At 35.8% G+C, this 15,163-nt stretch overlaps 1 protein-coding gene across 6 annotated transcripts in view; it reads left to right on the forward strand.

Moving 5' to 3' along the window:
* Window positions 1–14,954, forward strand: part of KTN1 (kinectin 1) — an 86,738-nt gene extending 71,784 nt beyond the window's left edge. For 2 of the 6 annotated variants that reach the window (XM_087727930.1, XM_087727945.1), the window contains exons 32-42: window positions 1,194–1,280; window positions 4,854–4,943; window positions 5,253–5,333; window positions 6,615–6,704; window positions 6,803–6,895; window positions 8,201–8,284; window positions 8,527–8,610; window positions 10,969–11,052; window positions 12,411–12,503; window positions 13,558–13,666; window positions 14,552–14,954. In XM_087727930.1, the coding sequence (XP_087584056.1) occupies window positions 1,194–1,280; window positions 4,854–4,943; window positions 5,253–5,333; window positions 6,615–6,704; window positions 6,803–6,895; window positions 8,201–8,284; window positions 8,527–8,610; window positions 10,969–11,052; window positions 12,411–12,503; window positions 13,558–13,666; window positions 14,552–14,559 (903 nt within the window). In that variant the 3' untranslated portion in view covers window positions 14,560–14,954. Of the gene's footprint in view, window positions 1–1,193; window positions 1,281–4,853; window positions 4,944–5,252; window positions 5,334–6,614; window positions 6,705–6,802; window positions 6,896–8,200; window positions 8,285–8,526; window positions 8,611–10,968; window positions 11,053–12,410; window positions 12,504–13,557; window positions 13,667–14,404 lie in introns of all 6 variants that reach the window. The other 4 variants (XM_087727937.1, XM_087727960.1, XM_087727952.1 and 1 more) reach the window with 4 other exon arrangements.
* Window positions 14,955–15,163: the final 209 nt, after the last annotated feature.

Here is a 15,163-nt window from a genome sequence, read left to right on the forward strand (position 1 = left end):
TGTTTCCTAATATCTCAAGAGAGAAGACTGGGGGCTTCTTTTTATACTGTTGGATTACAACTCCCATCAGCCCCAGCCTGCTTATCCAAAATTCAGGTTTGAGGTGTGGGTAATTGGAGTCCAGCAATAACTACACTGCCACAGCATTTATCTCTTGTATTATCCTTTTAGATCCTTCTGTACCAAGAAGTGTGCCTGAAATTATTTGCTTTGAGGGTGAAGGTTCACTCTCTGAACTTGTGGGTGGATTTCTGAATGTTTCATTACCAGATAGGTAACATCTTCAGCGGAGTTTAGGGGATATCAGGTCAATGTTTTTCTGTTTATAAGGGCTTCAGGTGTGGGTGTGTCAAGTGGGGGTCTTGTGATGGGTCACAACCCTAACCCCCCCCAGAAGTTCACCTCCCAATGACCCTGAACTGATGTAACCTCCTTATCACAAGACCCATCACAAGACTCACTGATGATTCACACCTGATCCATCACAAGACCTTTACTTGACACACACCTGAAGCCCTTATAAACAGAAGAACACTGACACTGACATCCCCTAAACTCCGCAGAAGATGTTACCTAACCTGGTAGCGAAATGTTCAGAAACCAAACCCACAAGCTTGGAGAACACCCAAGCTACAGATATTCACCATAATTTGCTTTGTTCCTAAAATATACGACCTCCCAGCAGTGTTTAAAGTCAAAATTGATGCTTTGGAGGTTGAAAGCATCTCTTTGAAAAACCCTCCCCTCATTCCTTCAAATGACACTAAATTTTCAGTGGTGTTCTGTTTGGGTTACTTTCTAGAATATGCAGCCAACTTAGTGGGTACATGATCTAGCAGCGTATGTATGTTTCTCAGTATGCATGTATGTAGGCTGATAACTTGAATATTTCTCCATTTTCTTCTTTGCAAATGCAGTCAAAGTATGAAGGGGGAGGTTCCTGTTCATGATGCCATTATGGCCCTAAAATCAGAAATAGATGCTTTTTTCTTTTTTCTTTTGAATTTTTTGCCATATCAACGCTCTGTCTTTTTAACATCACACTTGTCTTTTGCTAGTATGCCTCATCTAAACTGAGCACCAACCCATTTTCCAGTGACCCGTGCTCAAATGCAAATGCTCGCTCTTTGAGGTGAAAGCAGAAATCGTTTTATTTTGGCTGAACTGAAACCATTCTTTCTAAAAATGATTAGGACCTTCGAAAGAAAAACTGGAAAGCAATGGAAGCATTGGCCTCAACTGAAAAATTGCTGCAGGACAGAGTGAACAAGACTGCCAAGGTTGTAATGCTAATTGCTAGAAACAATGCATTAGCTAGAAGTGATTCTGCAGCCGCCTTCTAAAATCAAATGGAAGCATTTAGCTTTTACTGCAGTTTTTAAATACACTCTTTTTAATCTTTCCTTTCTTCCTTCCTCCCTTCCTTTTTCCATGTACTTTCACCTTTGCTTCTGCCTGTCATCTTTATACCCTTCTTCTTTTTCTTTCTTTCTTTAAACCTTTAATTTGTGAGCATGCTGCTTATTTTGGTTTTGCTTGGGAAAGATGCTAGAGCTGTAGGGCTGTGATGTTTAGTCTGCAGAGTGATGATCTGCCACCCTCTTGGTCATTGAAAATTTCTCTTGTTTTGTGCTGAAAGGAACTCTGTCATAAAAGAAGTGCCCGTAAGTTTTTTTTAAAGACAATTTTTACTTCTATTTTATAACACCTTTGAAACTTAATACTCAGCCCAGTGTCCCAGTTGTCTGGATAAAATTTAATACCCACATATTTTGCCTAGAGCATCACATACACAGGCTCCCACTGATATTTCAAAATGCTTAACTAGGACCCAGTTATGTCCATGTTAAATTTATCACAGGGACTCCTAGTTCATTTGAATAGGACCAGATTCAGGTTTGCCACATCCTTATTTTTTTGTAGAATTTTACAGTAGAGATTTAAGATTTGTAATAATTGGAAAAAATATAATCTTTTTTTACCAAGCTTAAGATTTATTAGAGGTTAGAGATTTTAAAATGTGCTTTAAAACTAGGATAAGTCAAAATAACTCTGGTCCCACCAATTGTAGTTAATTGTGCTGAACTACAATCCCCATAATCCACCACCAAATGTTCCACAGTATTTGTTTGGTGAGGGTGATATGGATTATATTGGACCATCTAGTGTGTGCTAGGTTGAGGAAGGCTGTTACAAGGATGCAGTTTAAAATATTTCTGTTTTGGACATTTCTGTTAGCAAGTCTCCTGTTACGCTTTCAGCCAAACTAGCAGTTCTTTTCTATATATTCTTATTTTTAAATACATTATTTATATCCTTGAAAAAAAAACCTTAATATAATCACAGTCTCCAGAAGAGTAATCATGCTGATTCTTTTGCATCAAAAATGATAATCTTGGGGTACAAACTGTACAGTATGATGAAGTGGACTGGCTGATCCACAAAAGCTTATAGAATAATAAATTTGTTAGTATATAATTGTGTAAGATTTGTCATTTTTAATCCAGTGATATAAGCCACAAGATCAAGTTGTTTTGAAGCAGCACTCACCTAGCTGAAAAATAAACTGCTAGGAAGAAACTCTCCTAAAAAAAAAATTAAAGAAAAGTTTTGACAGGCCTTTGTTGCAATGCTTATGGAGTTTGCTTATGGAGTTGAGTTACAGAATAGAGCTGGTAGGTTCTTTAACTTTGGTGAATGGTGGCAAAATAAAACTTCAATTACTACCAGAGATCTTGAACTTCTGGCAGATCTATGGACCAGAGAAGTTCTTTTTTTTCTGGAATATGAATATTTGCAGTCCATCTAGAGGAAACAAACAGTATTGAAGCTATCTGAAGAACATTGCTTTGATCCATGGACTGTGCTTTAAGTCCAGCCATGGCTTCCCCACCTGCCCTTCTATTCTGCTCTGTTACAGAGCAACAAGTGGAAGGAACAAATGTTGGTTGCTGCCTGCTTTTTGATTTTTGAAATCCTTGAAATTTCTTCTTTTGGCCAGATTGTTCATCCAAGAGAGAGAAAAAAATGCCACCCAGCTCTGTCAACTTCATATAGTATTCTAGGAAACTAAAAGTAGGAGAGAGAAGATGCCTCTTGAAGCATGTGGTGAAAGACAATGAACATATTTTGCCTTGACACCTAAAAGATAATTTTGCTTTGCATTTATTTAAAGGATCAACAAGCATGCATACAAATGGGAAAAAATAGAAGAGGAGTTGTATTGAGAAATATTGTCTGATCACCACTCCACAATCACATTCTGTAGAATCCTTGGTGCTCTCTGAGCTTGGTTGTTTTCTTTTAGACATTTCATTACCAAACTATGTGACATCATCAGGGCTAGAATGATGATGATGATCAGCTTTAGAACTGATCATTTACCTAGTTTGGTAATGAAACATCTGCAAGAAAACAGTCAAGCTCAGAAGCACCAAAGACTCCACAGTTCACCCTGACTACAAATATTATCTTCCATCACATTCATTTTTGCACCCTGGGTGTAAACACACATAACACTCTGCTGACAATAGAGTTTTAGTCTTTGATTGGTTAAGCGACCATAAATTAGAAACCTGAGGTTAGAATGCTTCCTTCTTAATTTTAAGTGAGTTTAGCTGCCTTTGTTTACAAGAGGAAGCAAACGAACTACTGGTAGCCCGCTTTGCTGTTACAAGACAAACTATTTAGAGCAGGGGTAGTCAACCTTTTTATACCTACTGCCCACTTTTGTATCTCTGTTAGTAGTAAAATTTTCTAACTGCCCACCGGTTCCATATTAATGGTGATTTATGAAGTAGGGAAGTAACTTTACTTTATAAAATTTATAAAGCAGTTATAGCAAACCTCTACCGCCCACCATGAAAGCTGGAACGCCCACTAGTGGGTGGTCGGGACCAGGTTGACTACCACTGATTTAGAGTCTCAGTCGAGGTTCAAATAATGAGAGAGCAAGTGGCACACGTGTGTGTGAGCCACTCGTAACTGTTCAAGTGCTTTAACATAATAAGCAAATGAATTTGGAAGGCTCTAGTCACTTTTGAAGTGATAATTGAGTTTTCTAATAACAGCTGTATTTCCAATGCAATACTGCGTGGGATTTTCATAGAGGGACTAAAGTGGATAAGGGAGGGAGAAGCAAAAAAATGAATGTCACCTGGGAGCCAGGTTCCTACAATTTTTATAACAGGAATTTCCTAATAATGGCATAACTGCTGTGGAAATAATCTGGAATATTTGCAGTTAGTTCCAGAATTGCTTGAGCCTCTCAAAATACAACTCATAAGGCTTTTTTTGCCTTAATTCAGTCATGCATAAATATTACTCTTGATTTAAAGGATCAGCAAGCATGCAAATAAGTGGAAAAAATAGAAAAGTTCTTGTATCCAGAAATATGTAAGATGGAATAATATTGTAATAAAATTCTTTTGGGGGCCCAGCATAGAATAACTTAATTGTTATCAGACTGTGATAAAGATTTTTTTTTCAAATTAGTTTGGGTAATAAATTTCTTCCTGGCACCCATTTAAGATTCCCCTCTTCCATCTTTTTAAAAAATCTCTACATTAGACTCTCCAAATGTAAATTGATGATTATTATAATTTTCATCTGCTTTAAACCTTATATAACCTTTATATTAAATATATATATGCATATATAAAACTTTTAGTTTTAAAGTGAATCATTCCATGTTCCAAATGCAAGGGCAGCAGATGAAATCATGGTTGTTCCTTAGAATCAGTAGTATTAAAATGAGAACTATTTAGGCGAAGAAATGGAGATTGATGTGACATCATGGTAGAAGATTTACACTTATTTTATCTTTTTTCTTTCTTTCACTTTTATCAATCCAGGAGAGTCAACAACATGCAGAGGCTGTTGAAGCAGAGATGAGAAACATATTGCAGAAGCTATTTCCTATAGTCTCTCTGCCTTCCAGTTTGGTAAGATCATCATTTGTTTAAATTTATCAAATGGGCAACTATATTTAAAGCAAGACTGATTTCTAAGACAATATTGAAGAATGAAAAAAATGGATTTGCTAATATGACCTTAGTTCTCTTGTTAATTATAATTAGCTTTGGCTGTTTCACTTTTACTACCTGGCAAAATTGTGTCTTCAAAGACTGCTAAGTTTTAAGTTGCTATTCTGTACATAACATTCAAGATTCCAGTTAACTGTCTGTGATAGTTAATTAGCAGTGCTACTGATTTATTTCCAAATTCTTTTAATGTATTTTTTTCAAACTCAGAGTCACAGTGAGTGGATGCGTGGATTTGAAAAAGCAGTAAGAGAACATACAAAAGAGACTACTCGACCAGATGACATTAAGGTTAGTGCAGACTGGATATGAATTTAGTTTTAGCTAAGTAGGTTTTTTAATGTTTCTTTTTATTCTGGAGAGCAGAGAGAAAATTGATGTTCTGTGCTTGAGAATTAACTGGTAATATTTTGAGATTTGATTCACAATAGGTAACGCCAAGATTAATCTTAGAATTTGTCCCACATGTGTTTTCCCAAAGTTCTTTAATGTTTTGAATGATTACATTTCTGCAGAGCCTAATTACAGAATTGATTGTCCTCTGCAGAATTCTGAGTTTTCAGATTTGACTGAATAAAACACGAAAAACAGACCAACCATTTTTATAAAACAACAGAAGCATGCACCTTTGCTACTGAAATTTAGCAATTTAGCCACCACATTTTGTTGCTCCAATCTAAGGAGTTCAAAAATATGATAAGAAGCATAGGTTACCACAAATATGGCTCTTTCCTCAGACCTTTGGCAAAAATGATTAACAACCCTTTTTCTTCTTGGTCTTTGTTCCCATCTGGGTTTGTTTTCTCTGCCAACTTTGTTTCTTTTGTGTTCACGTTTTTCATTGGCATTATAATTTCAATATAGTTTGAGTTGGTTGAGGAAATATATAATTATCCTTCTTAGTTTGTTGTCAATTCATAATCTTATGTTGAATTCATATTCTACTATCTCTGCCACTTATCCAAATTCTGTTACAAAATGTGAAAGAAAGAAAAAAAAGCAACATTTTGTTTTCAAAAATGTGTATATAGGGGGATATATGATTCTCAGCACAAGAAGCATTTTGTAGATGAGAAATAATAACAAATACAAACAGCTAATTTATTGTTATATGCTAGAATTTTGTTAAAGGGTTAGGGATACAACATGAAATAAAAAAGAAGAGCTGATGGCAGAGGGCCATAGTTGCCACTGGTTTTCTTATTTACCATTATTAGAAAGATTTAAAGTAGGTAAAATAATTTGTTCTTGAACATTATAAGGTTGTGTTTGAAATAGAATTTCGTACAAATGATGAACATGTAATTGCTAAATAGATGCGGGTTGCTTGAAGAAATAAATAACATTCCTTTAAATTTGTGGTCACTCCATAAACATATATTAAATTAATATTCTATTATTATCCCTGTTCTATCGTTACCAACTCTGCTAACTGTCCAGATTGCTTAGTTGTGCAGAATCCATAGTTAATGGAACTTTCAAAATTAGTCATACAGCATTTCACTGGAATAAAGAGAGTTCTCTACCTTGCATTCTGTACATTATATACATGGAATCTTTTTATCACTATAGGTCATGGAACAGAAATTGAAAGAGGCAGATGAACTACATGTCATGTTGCAGCAAGAATGTGAGAAGTACAAAGTTGTCCTTGCAGAGACGGTAGGAAGGAACTTTATTACATCTGGTTATATTTGGTAATATTTCTTCTGCCTCAATTTCTTGTAGGCATCAACATAACTGAAATTTTGTATTACTAGGAGGGAATCTTGCAAAGGCTACAGCGCAGTGTAGAAGAAGAAGAGAGCAAATGGAAAATAAAAATTGAAGAATCACAGAAGGAACTACAACAGGTATTTTAAAAAAATCAAGTATTCATCCTGAAAATAGTTGGGAGCTAGTTAGAGTCTATATTCAGTTGTTAAGTGAAAATACCCTTACTGTGTTTAATTATTTTTTTAGTCTAGAAAAAATGCAGCTTTCCTCTCAGTATAATAATTCTTAATATAGGTGATAAAATGAAAAATACAAATGAAAGCTATCTGAAGGAGTCATTAGGCAGACACAAGTAAACCCAAACTGATATATAAGGTTATCAGACAATTGATTATTTTATTTATGGATCAACACAACTGTATACCCTTACATTAATTCATTCAGATTTCTCTGTAATTGCTCCTAACTTAAAAGAAAATAAAGCTGATTTTTGCCCTAAGAGTTCACAGCTAGAGTGTTATAGGAAGAATAACAGAATTGGAAGGGACTTTGGAGGTCTGTTTAAACAGGAGATCCTATACCTTTTCAGACAAATGGTTGTCCATTCTCTTCTAAAAAAACCTCCACTGAGGTTAATTGGTTAATTGTTCTAACTGCAAGGAAATTTTTCCTTATTTCTAAGTTGGTTCTCACCTTGTTTAGTTTCCATCCAGAACATTTAACCTCTCTTATTGCCACAAAATATGTCTGAACCTGCACACATACCCACACTTAGTCAGATGCACTCTTTCCTCCTCTGCCTGTGCTCTGGGCATTACATCTATTGCTTTATCTTTCGGAGGTCCTCCACAAATGAGAAGGGACACTTTGGGTTGACAGGGGCTACTCAGGAGTTATTTCACGAAGGACCCAGCTGACCTTCTGTTGCCAGCAGTGAACAATGCCCTCAATGAGTTCACCTATCAAGATTGTCAGAAAACTAAATATATGATACTTTATTCATCTAGGAATACAACATGTGACTGGATATACTGTTCTTTCTCTGTCCTACCCCTTTTTTTGGAAATAAGTTTTACCCACTGTATGCATTAGGCAATTCATTCAGGTTTTCCCAGTAAGCCAGGATATCAAACCCTAGTTAACCAGTCTACAACCCAACGATTAAATAGCAATTGCTTTGCTATCAGTTTTTAAACATGGCTATTTAATGAAAAAAATAGCTACATGGTTAGAATTATTGTGAATAAATTCTTCCAATTTTATATTCAATAAAGTGCAGACAGTAATTTAAAGATAAAAATTAGTTTAATGAAAGTATAAAATTGGATAAAGTTGGATATCATTTTGTATGTGTGTGTGTGAGAGAGGGGAGGGGGGGTAGAAAAGACTAGATCAGACTTGAAATAAAATGTGTGATTTGTGATTGCCTGTTCCTTTTGTAGCTTAAAAAGGAACAAGAACATTTGGAACATGAATTGGAAAAAGCCGAAATAGAGCGATCAACATATGTTTCAGAAGTCCGAGAGGTAATGTACCTATTTGAACTATTAAAGCCAGATTTGCTTTCTGTCACATGTACACATTTAACAGGAAGTTTGAATATTTAGTTGGCCCAAAGATGAAAAACCTGCTCATCCAACAATCTGGGATATTTTTATGTTTTTAAATTCATTTATTATTTTGAAATAAATTATATTAATGGCTGAATAAAGGGTCAGTTGGAAACATATGATAATGCATCATAAAGCCTCTGAAAACTTCATTTCAGCTTAAAGATCTGTTGACTGAATTGCAAAGAAAACTTGATGACTCATATTCTGAAGCAGTAAGGCAGAATGAAGAGTTAACATTGGTAAGAGGCCTGTCCTCCAGTGACTAAACCTGTTGAAAAGTGTAGAAACTTTTCCAAATCCTGTCTGTCTGCTAACCATTTCGACTTAGCTTTTGTCCACTTTAGCCACTTTTATAGCCTTTCTCTGCCGCTTAATAACATGACTAGTGCTTAGTATACTTTTTCATCTGCCTGCCTCTCCCTTGCCTAAAGGATTCATATTTCTATACTTTGTGAATTTGGAACATGATGTTCACAGAACACAGAGGAACTGGGCTTGGCTGTTGGTGTAGGATTGTTTGGAGGAAAATCTTTGGTTTTATTTGAACTGTGCATTTCCTTTCCTGAAAGCAGTTTTACTTGCTGATAAGAAAAAATTGAACAATCCCATCTTGTATGCAAATATGTTGGAATACGCAAATGACACCTCAAGAGTTTTATCCAATTCTCAGCATTGGACATTATCAGGATTCACAGAAGAGCAATGAAGATGATCATAGGACTGGAAATTAAGGCTGTGGAGGACCATTGGAGGAGTTGGATATATTTCGCCTTCATATTCTTTAACAGGGTTACACAATGTATTCGCTGTAGTTTCAGAATATAAGAATTGAAATAACAAAGTTACAGAGAAATAAATTTCAATGGTAGGAAAGCTTTCTGTGTAGGACCAGTGTGATGTTGGAATGAAATACCCACACGGCAGTAGCCATTCTTTATTGAGTTCAAGCAGAAGATGTGTAGCAGCTGTTTGTAGGGAGAATGTTAATTTGGGCTACCAAACAACGGGGTGGAAGCAGTGGTGGGTTGCTAACTGGTTTACTATTGGTTTGCTCGTGCTTGCGCAACTCATCTGCGCAGTTCGTTCAGCCGAACTGGCAGCAACCCACCTCTGGTTGGAACCACTGATTGAAAAATCTATTACCAGTTCTATGATTCTATGGGATAACATGGTTTATCAGCTTAAGGAAGGGGAGTTATTTTTTAAATTTCCTTAAAAGCTGACTGAATATGGAGCTTGAGACCCAGAGGGCCTACTCAGTGTGGAAAAGAGCATATCTATTTATTAGTCATCTAAAGGGAATGGACTCCCAACTAAGACTGGAGTGTCTTGTGGCCAAGGGAGCCACTTCCATTTGGTGAAGAAAAACTAAGCCTAACCATAGAGAGATCAAAAGAAGAAAGCAAATGAAAGATCTCCAATGTACATTAACCTAATGTAAATAGCAAGTGAAAAAGATTGTCTATTTGTTGAACCACATGAATTTGTCATATTTGGGAGCAGTTGGGGAATGACGGACACAAATTACATGACCAATCTTTACTAAAAGATTGGCTTAAATGATTTGCAAATCTACAATTAAGAACATATTTTTGAGCCAATTCTGGAGAATTTATATTTCAGTATCATTTTTAGCGGGGAACTGGTTCCACAGAAATCCCCCCCCCTTTTCTTTTTTTCTGGAGATTATTTTCATCTCTATTTCCACCTATTGATTCAGATCCTGAAAACTCAACAGAAAACATCTAAATACTGTCTTGGGAAAGTGTTCCTCATGTTTTTAAAAACTGATCTGCAGACAACAAAGCAAAGTTATATCCATAAAAGTACTTATTCTGATCACTTCAATTTGCAGTTTATGGAGAGTTACTTATCTAGTGTCCAAAATAATAATCTCTGGTCAACTTTAAATCTCAAGCCAATACAGGTAGTCCTTGACCTATGACCACAATCAAGTCAGAATTTCGGTTGCTAAGCAAGACATTTGTTAAGTGAATTTTGCCCTTTTTAAGACCTTTTGTGTCACAGTTCTTAAGTGAATCATTGCAGTTGTTAAGATAGTAACATGGTTGTTAAGTAAACGTGGCTTCCCCATTGACTTTGTTAGTCAGAAGGTTGCAAAAGATGATCATGTGACCCCCAGGACACTGCAACCATCATAAATATGAACATGTTGCCAAGCATCCAAATTTTGATCACATGACCATGAGGATGCTACAATGGTCGTAAGTGTGAAAAGATGGTCATAAGCCACTTTTTCCTATGCTGTTGTAACTTCAAACAGTTACTAAATGAACTGTTGTAAGTTGAGGACTACCTGTAAAGTATACTTATGAAGAATCTATTCACTTTCACTGGTAATGCTGACAAGACATTAAAAATAATACTTGTTTAAGATTCCCTCTACCGATTTTAACCTCTTTCTGGCTTATTTTTTCTTCTTAACTTCTTTGCAAATGGAATTTCCTATCACTCAATGTACTTTGTAGCGATTTGTCTTCAGTATGCATATATTCTTATATGTATATTACTTTACCACAAACTGCCCCATGCTCCTCTTAAGCATTGTGATCTGACCCTGACTTAACCTCTTACAGCTCAAAACCCAGCTGAATGAGACATCATCTAAACTTTTAACTGATCTGAATGAAAGACACCAATTAGCTGCTGATTTGCCAAAGGTAAGGAATCCTATGGTTGATGTTCTACCTTCCTAGGAACATAATGGCCAACCGATTCTGGATGAAAGTTCATTTTTTTTCCTTAAAGTTCTATATACAGTCTGGGGTAGTGATAGATTCAAATTAGTCATGGAAATATCCGTTAAGGTTGCTGTGGCAATTCTAGCTCCTCCAGGAAAAGTCATGGTGATTCATACCTCAATAATGCTCCTGTTAGTTCATAGCAATGCATTTTATGTGAAGTTGTCCTTACAAAGTTTATTTGGAAATAGCAGTTCCAAAATGTTACTTAAATTAACGAGAGCATCTCCTCACATTCAGATGATCTCCTAGATTCTGCAAAAGTTCCTTTTTGGTGGAGTGTCCCCTTTAAAATATTATTTTTGTCAGGAAAGTTTGTTGACAACTCTTATTATTGATTTAATGAGTAATTAATAAAAGTTCCTGCCCCTGAATGCAAGTATTGCAGGGCTGCAAAACAAAAAATAACTAGTGCTATAAACAGTAAAAAAAAACATCAGTCACTACTGCAGACTTTGATGGTGTTTTTTTTTTTACTGTTTATAGCCTTAGTTATTTTTTATTTGTTTTGCAATCCTGCAACACTTCTGGAGCAAGAATTTTTCTAAACAATATGTAGATGAAAGTTTACTTCTCATTGGTTAAGCCCTGTATTTGGAATTTTGTTTTGTTTTGTTTTGGGGAAACAATGGCTCCTCAGATTAATTCCCACACAGGGAAAACCAGAGATGTTTGACTGGAAACTGTAACCATTGTTAGCTTTCTTTTTCTAATGTTTTATGTATTTTTGTTAGCTTTCTATGCTGAGTGAATCTGTGCTTGTAGAACTGTTTGCAAATGTAGTAATTATGCCTACATTTCAGTTTTTAAAGATATTAACTTGAAATAATAAATGCAGTAAATATGAGCATTGCCTCTTCCTCCCCGTTGCCATTCCTAGTAGTTGCTTATGACACATTCTGATTCAGAGACTTGGGGGTAGAATAGGAAACTCCAGCTCTCATACTCATCTATCTCTCACTGAGCTATGTCAGTGTAATTTTCTTCTCAACTCTCCCCCCGCCTTTTGAAATCTGTAGTTTGGTCATTAGGAGCTTGGAAAAACATGCAATACTGGAACATTTCTTGTCATCTTTTCATTGATTACACTTGCGATCTAGAATGAAAAATAATGATCTATCGGATCCTTTCAAATACTGAAATGTACTCCAACCAGTCTACCTTCATGTCTGGGTCTAGGGCTGTTTGTTGTCTTTACTCCCTCTTTAAACATTTTTTTGATTATGATTGGATATTTTAAAGCAATAACTTTTTTTTTATTTTTTGCTTTCTTAAAGGCCCAGGAATCACTGGTGATTCTAGAAAGGGAAATAGGGAAAACTAGTAGGGGCCCCGAAGTGATACAGAACAGTGATGTCTGTTCACAGACGGTGAGTATTTTCCTAGATATATAAATAATTTGCCTTAGGAAGTGCAGATACAAAGCAGACAGCCTAGAGGCTGATTTATCCTGTGCGTTTTGGTCTATATCATTTGTGGACATTGAATATAGTAGAAATTCTACATCCCACTTTTGCATGGTTTCATTTGTTTGGCATAAGGAGTCCACCGTGACCTTATAAAACTGGTGTTTGGGTTGTAGAAGCCATTGGAGATTTGGTTTAGAAGTCTATAGGTATTGAATATTTTTATTTACTTATTTAGTTCAGTTTAGGCACCATCTGACTCCAAATCAACTGTAACTGTACTATGATTTTGCAGCTTCTTAAGTACATGTCTTTATGGGCCTGGCCAGGTAACTATAGACCAGTATTTTTCAAACTTGGCAATTTTAAGATGTGTGGACTTCAACTCCCAGAATTCCCCAGCCAACATGCTCTTTGTGGAATTCACATCTTAAAAATTGCAAAGTTTAAAAACACTGCTAAAGACCACCAGATGGCAGGCTAATAATATTCTGGCAAGTACTATAAACATGTTTTGGAACGCTGTTTTGTTATGATGATGGTGATCTAGCTTTTATTGTATATATCTTTATTGTTCTGGTTTAGGGCACCACTAAAGCCTCATACAATGAAAAAAATAAAAACATTCATATAAAAAGGTAGCACATCAAAGAGATCTGATCTAGTATAGTTCTCCATGACATCGTTTCCTAATTGCATAATTTTTTTCAATAAAAAAGCTGGCCCCAGCGGGTGGGAGGAGTTTAAAGAGTTTTTGAAGTGACTATCCAAAATGTTTCAAAGCCAAGAAATCTGAGCAAATGCTCCCACTGCTTGTCCTGGAGAAAAGGGAGTCCTTTGGCCATGATTTGAAATAGCTGAATGAAGGTTAAACGAAGATTCTTAGAATGAAGAGACCTTATCTAAGGGGTGAGGCTTCGACTAAGTATCTAGCTCATATCCTAAAATTAATTGTTCACTTCCTTTGGCCTCCTCTGCTCCAAAGTTTCTAATACTTTCTTTCTTCCATCCCTTTCAGGCCGATCCAGATAATGTGAATCTAATTCAAGATATTGTTCATCTTAAGCAGCTTCTTGCATCAGTCGGCCAAATGCTCACAAAGGGAAAAGAACAGTATCAGCTATTAGGTAGGAAAGTTTGAGTCTGTTTTCCTAAGATGGACTTAAGCAGGAAGGCAAAAGTAACTGGCGAAGTTTTTAGTTGCACTGTAGGCAGCAGTAATCAATCATAGAATCTTGCAGCCTTGCATTTTGGTTGAAATACCATTGTGGATTATTTCTCCTTACAAAATAATACATTAGGAAGAGTCAATGCAGTCCAGCTTTCCCCAATCAACAGCCTACAGAAATATTGAAACTGTCATTTTCAAAATTCCCAGTAGCATTCCCATGGATTTGCATTTATCCTTTGCAGCTGCTTTTACTGCTCTTGTACAGGGCAAATATTTTTTCACACCTGTGATTTTAATGATTATTTTCATTCTGCGGTAACAAAAATCTTGTTTATAAATGTAAACATAGGTGTGGACAGATATGGAATTTGGATTTTTAATTTTCTGTCTTCTTTACAAAGTTAATTTTAATTAATTCTATTTAGTAAATTCTGAATTTGGGCTTACTTAGTATTATTTTTTAGCTTTAAGAAAACTATACATGCTGAATATTGACTTTTTTCCTGCCTCAAAACCTCTTATTTTCAAAAATCTCCTGATTCTTAATATATAACAGAACCGGATCTCCCAAAATATGACATATTTTTCTGTTATTTTTTAAAAATAAAAATAGTTTGCCATAGTGACTACCTTATCTTTAAGCTTATCTTTTCATTTTGTTTTGTTTTTGTTTTGTTTTGCTTCTCTTTTGCAGAATGAAATCATGGGGAGATCGTTTAATTTGGGGGTAGCAGAAGGCAATGTATTTTGTATTTTGCCAAATTAAAGCCTTATTTATGTGTTCACCCTTTCTACTTCGTCAAACACTGAACAGAGTTTTGTCTTTTCTACTCTTTGTTAGACTACTGATTTAAACAAGATGATGAAGAAGACGACTCTGCAGACACCTCCAGAGTTTAGTTTTATAATAAATAAATTTAAATAAACCGGTTTGGATAATTAGAGCTTTACATTCCTGGAGCTACAATAAACGTGTAACCTTTTATCTTTACTATGCTCAGTAAAACTCGTTCACACAGAGAGAGACACGCACGCACCCTTGACATAGTGGTAGCAGTAGCAGCAACAATAACATTTTAATACTGACAGCCTGTGCTGTTTTACTTAGATACGGTTTGGGAGTAGCAGCCTTGTAACTTCTACCTGAAGTCAACACTCCTCCTCCCTACTCTCTCTTTTTTGGGTTGCTAATGTAATCAGTTTTTGTAATGGTGTCAGCAAATAAAGGGATGCTTACTACTCAACCTGTACTGTTATGTTCTTGATTTGGAATTCCCTGAAGAAGACCTGTAAAATCTTCCATGCTATTATATAAAAACACTGCAGTGTGACAGATAGCACAAGAACCTGGTTGGGTCAGATCACAGGTTTTCCTCTTCCTGCATCAAGTGTCACAGGTGGGACAGTGACTGGGAAGCCTGGAAAAAAGACATCATAACTAGTAGCTACTGAT

The sequence above is a fragment of the Thamnophis sirtalis genome, unplaced genomic scaffold (genome assembly GCF_051295495.1).
Source record: "Thamnophis sirtalis isolate CommonGarterSnake01/CBP01778 unplaced genomic scaffold, rThaSir2_p1.2 scaffold_1, whole genome shotgun sequence".
Lineage (NCBI taxonomy): Eukaryota > Metazoa > Chordata > Lepidosauria > Squamata > Natricidae > Thamnophis > Thamnophis sirtalis.